Source organism: Xenopus tropicalis, chromosome 7 (assembly GCF_000004195.4).
Source record: "Xenopus tropicalis strain Nigerian chromosome 7, UCB_Xtro_10.0, whole genome shotgun sequence".
NCBI lineage: Eukaryota > Metazoa > Chordata > Amphibia > Anura > Pipidae > Xenopus > Xenopus tropicalis.
In genome coordinates this window covers 86,395,476-86,414,105 of record NC_030683.2, presented here as the reverse complement: position 1 = coordinate 86,414,105, position 18,630 = coordinate 86,395,476, and the positions used below count along the sequence as shown (strand labels likewise).

Here is an 18,630-nt window from a genome sequence, read left to right as displayed (position 1 = left end):
AAAACAATCCTATTGGGTTTACTCTACTGTGCATGCACAAACAGGGGACGCCTGGAGCGCTTATAGGAAGGAGCGCCAACCTGGGTTAAAAATCTTAGCAATCTATTTCACTGGGGAGTTGACCCCCAGTCAAATAGACTTTACATGTCCTTTAAAAACAGTTCAGTGTAAATATGAAACTGGGTAAAATGGATAGACTGCGCAAAATAAAAAATATTTTCAATATAGTTAGTTAGGCAAAAATGTAATCTATAAAGGTCAAAGTGAATGGATATCTAACATAATATCCAGAACACTACTTCCTGCTTTACACCTCTCTAAACTGTTAGCAGTCAGTAACCAATAAGTGACTTAATTAAGTAGGATTAAGGATTAATTAGGATTAAGTAGTGTTTTGGCTATTATGTTAGACATCTGCCCACTTTATAGATTACATTTTTGCCTAACCAACTAAATTAGAAATATTTTTTATTACACAGTCTATCTATTTTACCCATTTTCATGTTTACATTGAACTATTCCTCTAAGATTCATGAATTCAATGGATATAAGCACAAAAACAACATTTTTTAGCTAAATTTTCAGAAATGTTTTGCCGTTTTCTTTCTGAGAACTGAGCCGTCAGTGTGATTCCACTAGAATATCAACTAAAAATATGCTGTTTGTGCTGCTTTGTAGTGACCTCAATAATGACATATTATAATGCGTTTAACACCAAATGACTTTTGGAATAGTTGACTGATTAGCTCTAGACCGATTGGTAGGGCGTTGTACAATTTGCATAAGAACAGTGAATAATTGTTTACCCCTCTGTAGTCTGTAAATACAAGCATAGACTTGCAAATTAATCTGTACATAGACAGTTTTGTACATAATGTTTTGTTTCAAGAACCAGCGTGATATGTAAGATTAGAGACATAAAAAATCACCTGCTTTCTCTTCATTCCTGTGGGATTTTTAGAAGTATGTTTATCAGTGGGTGAAAGTCAGAGTTCCCCATTTGACACATTTTTAAATATCCCACAGGGTTAAAAAAGAAAGTTGGTGAGATTTTCTGTTGTCAGCTCTAATCTCATATTTTGATAAATTTGCCACTAAATATGCTTTGCAAGTCTGCAAAACTGCATATCCAGTCAGAAAGGCTAGTCTCATATATCGTGATTCCATGGTATTCTTTTCCATTAACAGATTTTATTTGAACAACATACCATTCAGTTTCAGTTATTAGAAATAACAATGGCTATAAACTGGGATTTCTTTTCACTAGCACTGGATTTTAGAGCTCATTTACAGTATATGCACGGTAGAGTGAGCTTGATGATGATTGCTGCTTACAGTTATGTTATTGAGTCAATTAGAACATCCTGTCACTATACTACTTCTTGGGTTAATTGGAGTTGAGATTTGGGCCAGCATGAAATCAGCATGATTGAAGAAGAAATTATTTTCCAGGAATTACAAATAATAAATCTAAAAAAGACAGATGGAAGGTTAAGATACTACATTACAAAATGCTGTTGTTTTTATTGCTTGAAAACAGTTGGATACTCAAGAGTCCAAATAGAAAGTAATTAACATAGGATATGACTATTGAATAAAAATATGTTCACAATACAGTTGCATTGTGTACTTTTTCCGCAAACAGAACTCTGCTTATTAAAAAGCATTATTTTTAGAAAACTATTGAGTGGTTGAGATAGATACAAGGACATTGCTTATGATCAGAATCAGTACAAGTGCTGCCCCATGCATTCCAGTGACAGTCCTCAGCTGGAAAGGGAGCTACACTGTCAGTTTAGAAGTTACATACATCCAAGACACAGTAGGATATACACGTAAGTAATACTCACATTAGAGCACTGCCACCCTAATCATGCAGATAATAAATCAAACTCCCAGTGGAAAATGTCATTTTATGAACAGTCAGCCAGTTTATTTGTCAGTCATGTCACAAATTCTACATTACTGTACACATGATGATAAAACTTACATTATGTCTCAACAATACTTATGGCCATGCATTGTCGGACTGAGATGGCAGGGGCCCACCAGGAAACCTGGACCATAGGGCCCACTCTCAAAACTTTAATTCCTCCTCTCCTCCCCTACCTCAAACTCTTTATTATCCTAGTCTCTTTTCTCTACATACTATACTCTATTATTCCATCTATCATGCTTCCTTTTTCCCATACAGAATTAGGGAATGACCATGAAATAGGCTAAATAGTTTGAAGCAAGAGGGTTCACTGCCACCTGATTGCATGATACATGATAACACCTACAAATGTATTTCTTAAATACAATGAATAATTGTATCAGGAGTGCATCAAGGCAGTATAGGACAGGTATTTTTCCCTTCTCTATGCCCATTGTTATTAGTTCAGTCTGGAACTGTATCTGCATTATGTATTGGGGGTATAATGTTTCTGCCAATTATCTCAATTTTTAATTTAGTTGGTTATTCATTTGAGTTGACCCTTACATACATGACTGTATCACTCAGGAACAACTGTACAAAAGATGCCTCTTAGGGTGAAACCACACTGAGCAACTAGTAGCAGCTACTTAACATGCCATTCAAATATTTTATTGTATAGGGGGATATTGACCTGGGGTGTACACAATAAGGGCAGCACATGCATTTCTTACCTTTTACTGCAAAACTGTAAAAAATGTGTGAAACGGCAAAAAAAATTGTGAAATGTAGCTACTGTATGACTTTTGCGCCTTTTTTTGACACAACCACAATTTTTTTCCGTTAAAAAATGCAGAATTTCGCAGTGAATCCATTCCTGCTGTAAAAATGTGCTCATCAGTTTTATCACTAGGTAGGTAACAACTCTCGGAAATTGTAATTTAGTATAAATAACCATCATGTTAAGGAGAATACAAACAATACAACAGAAACAACCCATTTACAAACAGTGGAAAAAGAATAAACAAATCAGAATATGGGGTAAGAAAGCACTAACTTATAGGATACAATAAATAACTATCCATACAGCCATGAATTACAGAAAAGTCATCTCCTTATATCTCTTCTCATTATAAGCAAACAATTTTCATTTTTAATAATGATTGCCTTTTCTCATCTCATTTCTAACCATGTCTTCTTTGTTTTGAAAGTATACAGCAAGATCTTGGGTTATCAGACAGGAGGGAGGGTCAGCAGGTGTGGGCAGAGAGCAGGAGTATCTCCATAAAACTATACATATTTACATATTTGATATTGGCATGCTTGAGTGAAATTATGCTTTTCCAACCAGTTATATTTTCATGCGTATAATAAAATATGCTTCTACTATATATCTCTATTATAAAAAAAATGTTTGCATTTTGTTATGGACTTGTAATTGCACAAAATGAAAAGGTAAATTAAATTAAAATCCCTCCCCAGGTAATGCCCTGAAAGAGAGAAATGAGAAAACAAGTTCAAAAACCACCTGGCATTAAATTAACGGAAAAGGAAAGTCATTTTGTCATTTTACTGCTAATATATTTGCCACATTAGTGCTTTCTAGAACACTATATTTATTCTACAGAAAACTTTATCATATCTGAGTAAAGAGCCATAGAAGCGCTCTCTGTATGTTTTACATAGCAGCTGCCATTTTAGCTTGGTCTTCATGGCTTCCTGCTGTATAGCTCTAGCCCTTATAGCTCAGATTACACATTCCTAAGGATGGGGGGAGGGAGTTTTATGAATTGTTGAGGGAGTGGGGAGCAGGAAAAGGGATAGAGAAGAGAACTGTGCAGACTCAGGCCCTGAGAATGAAGGATTTTTCTGAGAGAGGAAGCCAGACACCCTAAGAACATGTTTACAAAAAAGGAGACAAGAAATCCTGTGTTTCTTTAGATAGAGTTCTTCTGTGAGTGCTTATGGCTGTATTTACATAGACCTTTCAGATAAGGGCTCTGGCACACAGGGAGATTAGTCGCCCGCGACAAATCTCCCTGTTCACGGGCGACTAATCTCCCCGAGTTGCCATCCGAGAGCCATCAGTTGCCATCCCACCAGTGAACATGTAAGTCGCCGGTGGGATGGAACATGCAGTGGCGACTTACATGTTCGCCGGTGGGATGGTAGTTCGGGGAGATTAGTCGCCCGTGACAAGGGAGATTTGTCGCGGGCCAGAGCCCTAAAGCTTACTTAATTTTTACCTTTCCTTCTCATTTAACATGGAGTGTGAAACTCTCAGCACTGAAAGGATTATGTACCTTGCGTAGAGTCAATTCCCTTGATTCTTATTATCTTGTATGCAAAAGAACTCCTTGCAAGCAATTTTTCTGCCCTTTTCAAATTTTCTGTCTTAATAGTGACATTGTTTAAAATGGTTTCGTAGCTTCATAAATCAGTTCCACTTGCTTATCTTAAATGTGTTCCAAAACAAATTGGTGTCTGCAAGCCAGTAATAAATACATCTGTGCATCCATCACCCATACATATGAAGCAGTATGAAGGCTCAATATAAAAGTTAAGCATAGTCCGCAGTGAAATATTACATTCTTAAAATGTACGATATAGTTATCAGTCCTAAAAGGGTGCATTTAATACAGGTGATTACATACATCATGCAGAATCTTGGAGCAGAATCTTTATCTGAAAGAAATTACTGAACTATAATTCCAGTCATTATCAACCACTTAAAATAGTACTACTATATGCCTAGAATTGCTCTTTGTTTATATTCCTCAGTTTTATCAATCTGCACATTGCACGTGGTTCTGCCAGATTACAATTCCCAATATCTCATGTCATAACCTCTGCACCTGTATGAATAACAAGCTAGTTGTAACAATGGTGGGAAACACAGCAGAAGCAGATTGAATACCCATGGCAGATTGTATATAAAGTGATTTTTTTGTTTAAAGGCAAAGGTCTCAGGCTACAGTATAAGTAGTATAAAAGGATTCATAGTAATTCTTGATTCATAGACATAAAAGTAGAATAACAACTTTTATCATTCAACAGTTTCCTGAGAAGGTAATATACTCCAGTTTAGTGGTCATTCACACAGAACATTTTTAAATTAGGGAAAGCCAAATACCAGTTGCCAAAGGTCCATGCTATAATTACACGCACAATTTTATTCCTAAGAAAATACTAAAAATGCTTCCACCTTTCCTGGCTCTCTACTCTGGGCAGGGGGTGGACGGCGATGTCATAGGGGGTGGGGAAAGGATGGGCTGTGACATCACAGGGGCGGGAAGGCTAGTGTCTACATGGGGCGGGGCTATGCCATGGGGATCAGCGATTGGCTGATTGCTGCATCAGTCTCAGAGAGTACTTCCCATGTTTTTCTAATTTGGAAGACTGGGCAGGCAGTTTTGACTCAGCCCTTTTGAAAACTTGGCTGTCTGGGTCAAAACCAAACAGGTGGCAAAACTAGTTTAGAAGCACAGCTAGGGTACATACCAGTCTAGTCCAACCTGCAGGCTAACATAAATCTGCCCTGTCTGTATATGAGATCATTGCAGTTTTGTTCAAACTGAGTGATGATTCAAGCACTTTATATGTTATCAAGAAAGCACAAGCTCTGAACACAAGTTTAATTGTTTAAGCAAAATAGCATGTTTGGGGAAGAATATACTGCAATTTTTTATACAAAAGTTTCTCTGTAAATTGCATGTTTTTTGTCTGTATACCTTCTATTATAATTTAGCCTCTCCCTGTGTTTAATGGACTGTGCATAAATCCCTGTTAATTTTAATTCTGTTCAAAAGAAGTGGTTAAATATTTTATAAACATTAGTTTTAGCAGTGTTTGTAATTTGACATTTAAGCAGGCCTTGTGAAGTATGGCATCTGTATGAAGTATTTACATGATGGATTTTCTCTTTTTTAGATTTCTGACTTTGGGCTCTCCAAATGGAAAGAAAATTCAACCAGAAATGAATACATACAAAGATCTGCAATAAAAGGAACCTTAAGTTACATTCCTCCGGAAATGTTCCTGCAGAGCAGTCGACTTCCAGGAACTAAATATGATGTTTACAGGTCAGATTTAAACTACAGTTAATTAGATCTATCCTTGCATTTTTATATTGCTGCAGGAAGGCTCCTGTATCAAGGCTACCCTGCTAGGCATAGCTGGACATAACTTTCCCAAATGCAAATATGTTTTAACCATTTTAAAAGGACTTGAGTAAAAATACTATTTAAAAAAATGCACCATCAGTTACTACTTACTGTATTTACTTGTCCTCTGCCTATTTTTTTTTATTAAACAGTCAGTGGCAGGTTTGGTCCTAATAGTATACAAATATATTTTTAATTTCTCATTTTTATCCTAAAACAACTACCTTCATCTCCTAAACTAAAAAAGAGAACTCAGAACTATGTCTGATCTTCTCTAATAACATGTCTAAAAAAATCATTAGCTCATCCCCACTGTTAAGAATCTAGATCTCTAAATATCCCATATCTAAGTATGGGTATGGGTTTTCTTATCGGGAAGACCAATATCTAGAAAGCTACAAATTACAAGACGGCCATTTCCCATAAAAGCTTTTTTTTTTTTAAGATTTCCCTTTTCTCTGAGCTGCATGAATCCTTTTGAGTGTACATAACAGGGGTGGGCAAACTACGGCCCGCGGGCCACATCCGGCCCCTTGGCCTTTTTAATCAGGCCCGCCGATGACGCCAAGTCTCATCACGCGAGACTTGGTGTCATTGGCGTGCTGGAATTAAAGAGACGAAGGGGGCCGTAATGCTGGCCTGGCCCTGCCCGCCCTGGCCCGGTCCTGCCCGGGGGTGAGTAAATGTGGCCCGTGAGCCAAAAAGTTTGCCCACCCCTGGTATATAATGTTGAAGATTGCTTATCTAAAAAACCCCATGTCCCAATTTTTCCAGATAAAAGATTTTCTTTTGTGTGTGGATTTAATTGCTCCTAAGTAGTGATGAGCAAATCTGTCCTGTTACACAAAAAAATTCTAAAATGTATCCAAGTCAATGGGTAGCTTTATCTGTGGCAATTTTCTTTTCATGGTGACTTTTCTTTTTTCTGCTCAAAATACAGTGGAGTCTATGGTTGTTTTTGCTGTGTTTTCCGTTTATTCACAGCAACTTTTTTGCTGCCTGTGTAGAATGCATTGCAGTCTATGGTTGTTTTTTACAGCAAAGTTTTGCGTCAGTTTCACAAAAATATTCGCTGATGGTGATATTTGCTGTGAATACCATACAATCCATATCATACAAAACATTTCTCTCAACACTAGTCCTATACACTTATGCACATTGGAACTTGTATTTATTTGAAAGGATCAACATTCTTTATTTTACAAGGCATTGTGACAAATTTTTTAAATGGTAGATTTTATTAATTAAGAGAAACATAATTTGATTTGATTTCTTTTCTTTTAAAAGTCTTAAAAAGCCTGTTATTTTGTTATCTATAGACAACGTTCATGAAATCATTTTGGTACATACAAGTATTGTCTCCTACACAACAAACATTCCTGATGGAATGGGCATATAATTTAGATTGTCTTACAATTTTAGTGTATTTCTGAATCTGAAATGTGAAAATCATTATCTATTGATAATAAAAGTCATCCCTAAGGAAGGCCTTCTAAGTCTTTTAGTTTTCATTGATTTTAAGTCTCTTCATTTAATAACCTCCTTGACTAACTTGTAAAGGTGAACATTTCAAAGGTACTGAAAAGAGACAAACTTGAAGGAAAAAAATGACTTCTTTTCCCTTGTTTTTTCTTTATTTGTTTTAGTTACTCCATTGTTATTTGGGAACTACTCGCACAGAAAAAACCTTATGCAGGTAACTATATTATTTTCTTATACATGCAGCTAGATGCCCTTGTCAGCCATTCAGTAATTAGTTTTGATTCATGTAATTGCAGTTAGAAAATGAAAGACAAGATCTTATAGGTTACTAAGGGCTACAGTAGGGCACATTTAGGGGCTGATTTACTAATCCACGAATCCAAATGGGAAAAATTCGGATTGGAAAATGAACATTTTGCGACTTTTTCGTATTTTTTGCGACTTTTTCGTAGCCTTGCGACTTGCTCGAATTGTCGCGACTTTTTCATAGCCATTATGACTTTTGTGAATTGTCGCGACTTTTTCATAGCCAGTACAAATTTCGTGAATTGCCACGACTTTTTCATAGCCATTATGACTTTTGTGAATTGTCGCGACTTTTTCATAGCCATTACGACTTTCGTGAATTGTCACGACTTTTTCGTATTGAGCGCTCAAAAAGTCGCAAAATACCGATCATTACGAAAAAAACACATTTGGACGCTTTTCGGACGTTCGTGGATTAGTAAATGTGCCCCATAAAGTTAGCAAAATCTGCCCTAAACTGAGGAAGGTAATAAAAGTAATTTGTGGGAACAGTTTTTCCTTTACACACAAAAGTATTTATCAACCGATACTTCAGTGGAACTAAAAACTTGTAAATATTATAGTTTGCTTCAGCAAGCAGCGTATGCAGTAAAATTATAAATAGACAGTATACAGTATAACAATATATATATTTATATATTTACAGTTAACAATTACATAACATAAAACATATTACATTGCAAAATGCTAATTTTTGTTCTTATTTCTGCATTTTTCCTACTTTTATTACATACCCCAACATGTTTTACTCCAAGCAGAGCCTCCTGCAGGCCAGCAGTCCACATGGGACTACCGAATAGCCAATCACTGTTGCATCTATAATTATGTTTTGGTCAGCAGAATTCTTCTTAGTAAATTTTTTTGCATGTGTAATTTTTCAACATCTAAATAAGACTAAATTACACAGTTGGACTTTATGTTTGGTTTAAAATCCTTTGAGAGCCTAATTTTAGTTTACAGAGGGCAATTGCCTTTCTACACCAGTAATCATGCCACTCTCATCCCAGTACAAGCACAAGCTGGCATTGTTTTAGGGTTAAGGGTTATAGTATTAGATCTACTGCCAGAGGTACCCCTGCAAGCAGTATATTGTTCAGGTTGGTAAATATCAATAGTAGCAAATTTATAATGGACACTGTTGTGTACAGTTGCATTTTCTTGTGACTATCCTAATACATTCTCTCAAATCCAAGCTAAGAAATGTATCTAAAATGTATTATAGGTGCTAGCATGTTGAACATCATTGTTAAGGTTGCAGCGGGAAAACGCCCACCTATCCATGACATTTCGGAAGAACGCCCCGTGGAATGCCAACAGATGATTGATCTGATGCAGAGATGTTGGAATCAGAATGCTAAAAAGAGGCCAAACTTTTCAGGTATATTTATTTTTATCATTAAGTTTCTACATGTATCTATACAAAGCACTAACCTTTACTGTACCAGTCAATAGATAGTATATGTCTATCAATTTAAGAGAATTTAAAAATATATATATCATTGCTGGATTGGGATAACAAACCCTGCATGCTTAGACAACGATAAATATCAATATTGATTGAAACGTATTGAATCATATCAATCTGCCAGTTGAACATACATTCTGACCATACCGAGTTTTTTGGAATCAGACAGGACCCAAATGAATTGTTTATCTAACACACAAACCCTTTTTTACACACACAGCTCATTTCCTCATTAACATGAATTACTGGAAACACAACCGGCTTGTAAAAGGCGTAACTGCTGTAATCCTATAAAGGTCTTTACTGATGCTTAGGCTACTCCTAAGGCATAACAAGGTTACACTATGTACTAGTATGTTCTAGTACTAGAACAGTTGTTCACTTTGTTCTTTGTTTATAGGGGCCTTGTTCCCCAACTTAACCTAAAGGGATCTTTTAGGGCACTCTTCTTTACTGGAGCCTTCATTACTAGGCTTCCCAGCATCCAAACTGTAAAGCTGGAGATGCCATAGATAGAGGAAGAGCCATGTGCTCCCACTTACTATATTAAACATTAACAGGATATAGTCACTACTCTCCAGGACCTAGAGAGAATGCTATCCCACCTTGGGGCATAAGTCACATGGACTGGGACTTCTTTATCTAATGGGGATTTTCAGACTAGTAACAGAGTACACAAACCAGCAAGGAATTTAACCCTATGGGTCTCGACACTGCTAAATTTCTTAGGCATTGCAAGAACTTTTAAGAGGGAGCATTTCAATACATAACAATACTAATAGTTTTCCTGTAAAAAGGCAGAAAAGAGACATTAGGCCATATTTACAAAACATGATGAAAAGTACAATAAACAGGGAGCACTTTGCTCCTTGTCCTGTGTGTTGCAATACTGGGTCTGAGTAGCCCTGATCCATTGGCGCCAGCCTGTGGGGGGGTTAAATACACTCTATTGAGAAATTTAACGTGAATGTAGCGGTCTCTTGTAGCTATGTTAATTTCAGGTGTTTGTTCAAGTATATCTTCCCAGGTTTCCTCATCTAGCTGAGGGAAGTCCTGGGCCCATTTTAGCTTAATATGGCTGTAGGATAGCATAAAACCAACTGAGCGGCTTAGAAAGATTAGATCTATGGAGATATCGTTCAAGAGTGCTTTCTGCAATGGTGGGGGGTCCCCTGGGGAATTGAGCCTGGTATGCATGTTTCAGTTGGAGGTACCTAAAGAACATGTGGTTGTGCAAGCCAAATTCCTCCTTTAATTTAGCAAATTGCTTAATAGCTCCCAGTTCAACCACATCACTTAGGCATTTCCCCCCTGCAGTGGCTCAGAGATTAGCACCTGGGAAGGACCTAAATTGTATTAGGGAGTTATTACCCCACAGTAGTGTCCATTTGGACCAGCTAGATGCTTTTTGATGGGAAATTCCTACTGTTCTAGCAAAAACCTGGGTTACAGTTTTTATGCGGGGCGTTAAAGGGTAGATTGGTGGTAGCCCTCTATACAGCTGGTTTGCCAAGGCCTCAAATGAAGAGATTACCACAGCTTCCAATACTGTGGCTTAGTTATTAGGGTCTGGATTGAGCCACCACCATGCATTTACCAATTGGCTCGCATAGAAGTATAGCAAAATGTTAGGGAGGGCCAGTCAACCTTTCTTGACCGGGGTTTGAAGCATTGGCAACTTAATTCTTGGCCATTCGCCCACCCAGATGAACTCTCTTAAACATCAATTTCCCTGAACCATTTATTGGTAGGCAGATTTGGTGCATTACGAAATATATAAAGAAATTTTGGTGGCCGGATCATCTTTAGGATATTAATATGACCGGGCAGGGAAAGTGGCAGGCTGGCCCCGTGTTGCAGTTTGGTCCTAAGGGGCTTAAGGACAGGGGTCAAGTTCAACTCTGTAAATTGCATTGGGTCTCTATGTATTACCATGCCCAGGTAAGTGAAGGAGGTGACCCGCAGTTGGGGTCCATGTAGCGGGTCTCTGACACTTTCCCTATCTATGGGGAACACCAGGAACTTTGTCCAGTTAACCCTGGGCGACTAATCTTTCCATGTGCCACTGCCCTTAAGGTATGGAGATCCAAATTATGCAAAGACCCCTTATCTGAAAACCCCAGGGCCTGAGCATTCTGTATAACAGGTCCAATACCTGTACTAATATCAGGCTTTTAGTTCAATAGAGAGTCAGCAACCCATGGATTAACTAAATCTAGGAAGTGCATAGTTAGTGCACTGACAGGGGCAGTTTTATTAACATTTATGTTTCCCCCAAATCAAACTTTTTAGCACTAAAAATAGTAAATTTAGATAATTACTTTAAAACACAAATTGGTCCTGTTTATCAAGGACAACTTTGAATACAAAACGTTGCCATCTAAAAGCTGACAAGGCCATATGGAAGTCAATGGGAGATGTCCTTCTCAAATTGTAAAATCTTTATTTAATTTCAGGTTTAAGAGCTTTTCAGGATTCAGAGTTTTTATTTGTTTGTACTTTTTAAATTTGGATTTTTTAATAAATTATTGCTTTTTTAAAAAGTTTAGTTAGTTTAGTCTAGAAGTTTAGAAGAAGTTTATAGAGATTATTTTTGGGGGTCTTAGATTCTCTTGCACACCTGCCAATGACCAATGGATCCCTTGCATTTTTGTGACCTGTGCCCTGCATCTTGGACAGAATTTGAATCCAGTGCAAGGTGGAATGTGTGTAGTTGCAAGTTCTCCATTGTATGGGCACTGGCACATCATTTTAGTGTACCATATGTACATAGCAATCCTTCCCTCTAATAATTATCTTCACTGAAGTCTTGTCATTTACTAAAATGTGTTTCTCCAGATATTGTCATGGAATCCCACATGTTACTTTGCTTGGTACAAAGTCCTTTACCAGAGCCAGAAACAAATACAGACAACACTGGGGAAGATATTCTCAAGTCTTCTTCAATTATGCTGTTTAGTGAAAACACTAATGTGAGTAAAATCTGACAAATGTTATTGGAAATTTTGTCACTAGTTCATTGCTAAAAAAATTGTGTACATTTTGTTTTGTTTTTCTTTTTCTTATATTTGTTTTTTATTTGTCTTATATATACAGTAGAAATAGGATCTATTATTTAGGATTTGTAATTATTTTTCTCCCTGATGCTATTGGTAATATTAACATTGTTCTTGTTATGAGTAATATTAAGATAAAAATAAATAAAAACTATAGAAAAAAAAAATGATGTAAATATAGTTTGTTAAGAAACACATAAAACATTGAGCCTCCCCCACAAAACTCCCCAGGCACACCCACCCCCCGTTGGTCGAAATTGACGGCGACCCACAGCACATGTGAAAAACACAGATGGCCAGTAATTTTGCATGTGCCTGAGATCACCCCCCTCCCTCACCCAGAGGGTCTGCTTCCTCTGTAATTATTAGTATAATTGACTGGAAACCATAACTATTACCTGGGTTTGCACTTTCTTTTTTTACAGTATTCATTAAGTGGGGCATTGTTGCTATACAAAGCTAAACAGCAATTTAATAACATTAAAATTATTTTTCCTCTGTATTGTTAGGGAATGACAAATATAAGGGTCTATTTTACATCTATGCTAGACCATAGACCTACACTGGGCTGTGTACCAATGGATGGCCCCCTCTAATCAATTAATCTATGCAAAATATTGTTTAGAAAATAATTGTATTAGTTTTGTTTTGTTTTAGTTTTAAAATGGGGGATAGTGGTTGATTTGCTCCAGCTTTTACACAAACTGGTGATTAATGTATGATCAAACTTTTAACAAATGCATCACTCACTGAATTGAAGGCTGAAAAATCAAATCAGTAGCCATCAATAGTGTATCACGTCTACATTTAAACTCTCAGCAAGCTTCGAAATGTTTTTACAACATATTATTTATGAAGTATATATGTATATATGTATAAAATCCATTGAAAAACAAGTTCACACATCAGTAATGTGACTGGTTTATTTTCTCCGATCAGGACAGCCAGCAAGGATCTACGCTAGAAGATGCAGGCAGTGGTATGTCTTCAAAATACATAAATAATAGAAAATAATACATATATAAAATAGAAGCTAAGGCAATTACATGATGCTGTTCTGAATATACAGGGGATGTATTGCTGTTGAGGTCAACTTAATTATTATGAATACACAAGCTTGTATGATACATCCAGTTACAATACAATGTAGCTGTATGGAAAAATTGTTGTTTGGGTTCAGTAACCCATATCAAACAATTCTGACAATAAAATCGAGTTGCTGATTAGTTACTATGATCAACAGAATAAGACAAACTTTTAGCCATGTTACCATATAACCTAATATTACTTTAAGACTTTTAAAATCATAAATCAAAACAACAAAAAACTCAATAGCTAAATTCTACCAAAGTAAATGGCCACACTCAAAAGACAAAAACAGTGAGTATTATTGATAATAATATGCATAAATACATATCACACACATTACATAGCATTATCCACTTACATAGTGTCCTTATAATTAAATAATATAATAAACCAATAACAAAATAATGTTTACGAGAAAAAATGTTTTTATAGTCTCACATCTGTGTTATAATCACCCTTAGGTTATTATTAGGAGAGGTTAAAATTGGTCTAATTTTAGCTACAATTTTAACCATAAAACTACACTTTTATTTAAGGTTAGTTTTTATTTACAATTTGCTTGAAGTCTCGTATGCCATGGCATTGGAATCACATTTTTACATTTATTTAGGTCAATAAATAGGTCCACACAAAACTTATGGGTGCAGAATCTGTATTTGCTTCCTATATTTACAGTTTTATATTATTCATTCATCTTTGAACGGTGATAGAATCATTTGGGTTCAAATAATACATCCTTTGAGAATGTGGATGTAGAATGTGGTGGCTTTCACAAAACTTAATTTATTTTTCTTATCTAAAAGTGGCCCAGTCTAAAGATATTAGAAGTTGATTCTTAGTGCTGAGGACTGTATATAGTGTCTTTAGATAAATAAGCATTTTCTGGTTTGCAATTCATCCTTCTCTTTCATTGTTGTGCAAAAGCCACAAAAAATTATGGAATGTAAATAAACAACAGAATTCAAAAATATAAACTCTTTAAACATCTGCACAAATTGTTAAAATATACAATTAATGTAGATACTGTTTTTTTTTTTTTTTGTAGAAACGCAAAATTTGCTGAGGAACATTATGTTAGAAGATCAAACGTGGGTAGATGACAATGATTTTTCTCTGCTTCACGTTGCTGTTGCGCAAGGAAATCTTGAAAAAGTGAATCATTTTTTGAGCCTTAACTTGAACATAAATAGCAAATCAATAAGTGGATTTACACCCCTCATTTTAGCTGTGCAGAAGAAGTTGCCAGATATATGTATGTGCTTAATTGAGAATGGAGCAGATGTCAATATAACTGATGAAGACATGTGGTCTCCTCTCCATTTTGCTGCTCAAGGTGGTGATGACAGAATTGTCAGGCTTCTCCTGGATCATTCAGCTAATGTCGATTCAAAAGAGCGTGATGATTGGACAGCGCTTCACCTTGCAGCCCAAAACGGCTATGAAAATGTTGTCCGTGTGCTCTTCACTCGTCATACTAACCCAAATTCCCAAGAAGTGAATGGAAAGACTGCACTACATCTTGCTACTTATTTTGGTCATTACAAACTTGTGAAACTTTTGATCAGCCAAGGTGCTAATGTAAACAGTATCCAAAATGATCAAAGGACTGCTCTTCATATTGCAGCTGACAAAGGTTATTTTAGGGTGGCACAACATTTAATACAAAAAGGAGCTAATCTGAACTTTCCTGATCAGAGCAATTACACGGCTTTACATATGGCAGCAGTAAAAGGCAACAGCATGATCTGCAAACTGTTAATAAAACATGGAGCCAATGCTGATGCTAAAAGTTTCCAAGACTGGACACCTTTGCACCTTGCAACATATAAAGGACACACTGAGATAATAAATTTACTCAAAGACGGTGGTTCCAATATCGATTCTGAAGGAGATTTGAAGTGGACACCCCTCCATTTAGCAGTGCGCTATAGTGAGGAACTTGTTGTTTCCCATCTCCTGACATTAGGTGCAGATCCTGAAATTGCTGAGATGTCAGGCTGGACTGCTTTGCACCTGGCTGTACAACGTGGTGCTTTCTGCAGTGTAATTAATCTTATAGAACACAAGGCAGATGTCAATGCAAAGAATGCATTTGGATGGACTCCCTTACATGTTGCAGTGTTAAATTCTAATGTATCCATAATAAAAACACTTCTCTTGGCAAATGCAAAACTCAGTATAGAAGACAATAGTGGCTGCACTCCTCTGCAGTTAGCAGCCAGAAATAGAAAGCATGATGTTGTTGCTTTGTTGGAGGGCAGAGACAATGTATCTAGCAGTTCTGATGAACTCAGTGGAGATGTAGGGCCTTACCTGCAATTTCATGAATAGCCACTTTTACAAACACAGACGTACACATTAGCATATGCTGTTTTAGTAAGGTCTGATGACTGAGATTGAGGCCTGCAATTTCTTTTAACTTCACTTATGCACTTTTCTTGCAATTTTGCAGTCTTTGTGTTTAGGTATAGCAGAAAGCACCAACTTCTGCTTGTCACAATATTATTTTTTGGTAGGAGATGATAGACATGATCTCTTGCAACTGAAGATAAAATATTTAGGTTGCAGTCATAGATTAAAGCAAGGAGACCTTTTAACATTTTCATCCACAGTATTATTCAGAATAAAATATAAGTAGAAGTTAGAACTGAACAACTGTGAATTTGTTTAGGAATTCTCTATGAGAGATCTCTTAGAGAATTCCTAAACAAATTCACAGTATTCTCTGTTGTATCACAATAATAACACCAACTGGAGTAATGCTGATAAGTGATAATGATCTACAGGCATCAGATATGTATAGGGTAGCCTTTAAAATGTTTATCAATAAAAAAAAAACAACCATGTATCTAAATTAGGCAGCTACACAATGCAAAAACCCTATATCCTGTAGGTACCATTTAGTTTCTTTTAAATGCTGAATATAGACCCCACTACCTTTTTAGGCACTACTACTTTAGGCACTCGGGATGCTGCACAGTTCCATAGCGAACAACTATCAGGAAATGGTCCAATTACATCATTAATCATTATGATTCCATTTATTTGATCAAATCTAGCATATCATGCAGTACTTTGCCCCAGCGGAATGTGCAGACTTCTTAACCAAGTGCACATATATACATAGGTCCATTTAATTAAATTCCAAGCGATTTATATTATTGTTGTGGTGGAGAAAACTGGAGCCTTCCATGGAAATCCATACAATGATTAAAAACATACAGTCTCTAGTCAGGTTGGCCACTGAACCTCACTGCTACACCACAGTAACCAATAAAATTTTATGAAATAAGTGTTGCTACAATAACAGACATATATACACATCTAATGTTACTTTAGATGAAATATGGATAGTATTCCATATGGAGTATTTAGGGAAGTGATTTGTAGTTTACTGGCTAAGAATGGAAGTGACTATACTTAAGTTCTCTTCTCAAGATCAAGTTTCACCAAGCAAATCCTTGAGGTGCATTTTAAATCTTTCTTTCTTCAATAAAAATGAAGTAGTACAACATATACTATTTCTGAATATTTATAGAGTTGTAATATACTGAATATAATTTAGGCTTAAAACTTGTTCTCTTGCTAGTACCTAGGGTGTGTGAAGTAAAACACTTTCTTCAATATTAATGGACAAAGTACATCTACATCCTTGAAAGTTGTAAAATGTAACTATAAAACAAAAGTGTAAAAACTGTAAAATAAAAGACAAACTGTGTTCAACACTTAACTGTAAAACTGTGTGAGAAGTACAGCTAGATTCATATGGGGACTGTGCTTCTTAGTGAACATGACTTACATAAACAGACAATGAACTATAACTTCCATTATGCTTCTCTGAATAAAAAATATTTTTTGTTTAGCCCACACAAAGGTAAAATGTTTTCTTGATATAGTTGTATTAGGAATAGAATATAGCAGAGATAGAAAGGTTGGTATCGCCATACTCAAGTACAGAGTGTGACTTTTTCCCTGTTTTCCCAGTGGAAAAATAATGCATTGAGATTATTCTGTTGTCATTTGTTTCTTGCACAATAAAACTGCATATTTTTTCTCTATGGATCTCCATACCTTAAGTCTTCAATAAGGATTAATTATATCTAAGTTGGGATCAAGTACAAGGTATTTTTTATTATTACAGAGAAAAAGGAAATCAGTTTAAAAAATTTGAATTGTTTGATTAAACTTGAGGCTATGGAAAATGTCCTTTCCTATAATTCACAGCTTTTTAAATACTGGGTTTCTAGATCACAGAACATATACCAGTAATTTCTTACACTGCATGCAAATTATACACTACATGAATGGTTCAACACCAAGCAATGTAAAGATGCTATTACTTTATAAATGTAAATATGTATGTATGTAAGTATGCATTAAAGAATAAAAGGCAATGCAACAACATCACAAGATCAATGTATTTGTGGAATAGTGAAAGAAAAAGTAAGTTTCAATGCAGTGAGCATCAAAGGATGCTATCTTGCACGTGACCAAACTAGGTTTCAACAATAATGTTTTTTATGTAGGTCTTTTGCAGCCACTAAAAATCGCAGTGCACAAATGTCATTTTTTTAATAGGAAACTGTAACTACTACCTCATTTTTGCTTTTGACTTATCTTGACGTGGCATTCTTCTGTCTAAATTTGTGTATTCTATACATAGTCAGGAAAATCTAGAGAGAGTGAAGCACAAAGGGCAAAATCTGCCATCCTTAGATAAGTTTTGCCATCATTTATAAATAATAAAAAAAACTGACTGTAACTCTGAACAGAATTAAAAGCAAAATACTTATCTAGTTCCAGCAAATCTAATTAATCTAATCTAATTACCATAGCATATACAATTTTGATTATTTACATATTAGTATTCTTACATTTACTTTTTCTGATAAATGTTATTTATGAAATAAGTCATATTAAGCTAGGAGAGAGGAAATCAAAATCAAATGCAAAAAAAGTTTTACTTTTCAACTTCAAGTTCAAGTATTGAGTTCAAGCTTTGCTGCTGTATATTGTAAATCATTATTATTTGCAAGCAAAATGCTAAGTGATACTGAGCAATCTAAATTATCATGATCTAAATCATGACAAAATTACCATGAACTCACAAAATAACATTTTGGCCTGCGGCATTCTTTTCTGATTAAGATAATG

At 35.8% G+C, this 18,630-nt stretch overlaps 1 protein-coding gene across 1 annotated transcript in view; it reads left to right on the top strand.

The window, feature by feature from the left end:
• The window catches only part of ankk1 (ankyrin repeat and kinase domain containing 1), a 57,872-nt gene extending 39,992 nt beyond the window's left edge, over positions 1 to 17,880 (top strand). The window contains exons 3-8 of the mRNA XM_002937826.5: positions 5,846 to 5,997; positions 7,725 to 7,774; positions 9,089 to 9,244; positions 12,170 to 12,303; positions 13,327 to 13,366; positions 14,522 to 17,880. Coding sequence (XP_002937872.1) covers positions 5,846 to 5,997; positions 7,725 to 7,774; positions 9,089 to 9,244; positions 12,170 to 12,303; positions 13,327 to 13,366; positions 14,522 to 15,807 — 1,818 coding nt within the window. The 3' untranslated portion in view covers positions 15,808 to 17,880. The remainder of the gene's footprint in view (positions 1 to 5,845; positions 5,998 to 7,724; positions 7,775 to 9,088; positions 9,245 to 12,169; positions 12,304 to 13,326; positions 13,367 to 14,521) is intronic.
• Positions 17,881 to 18,630: the final 750 nt, after the last annotated feature.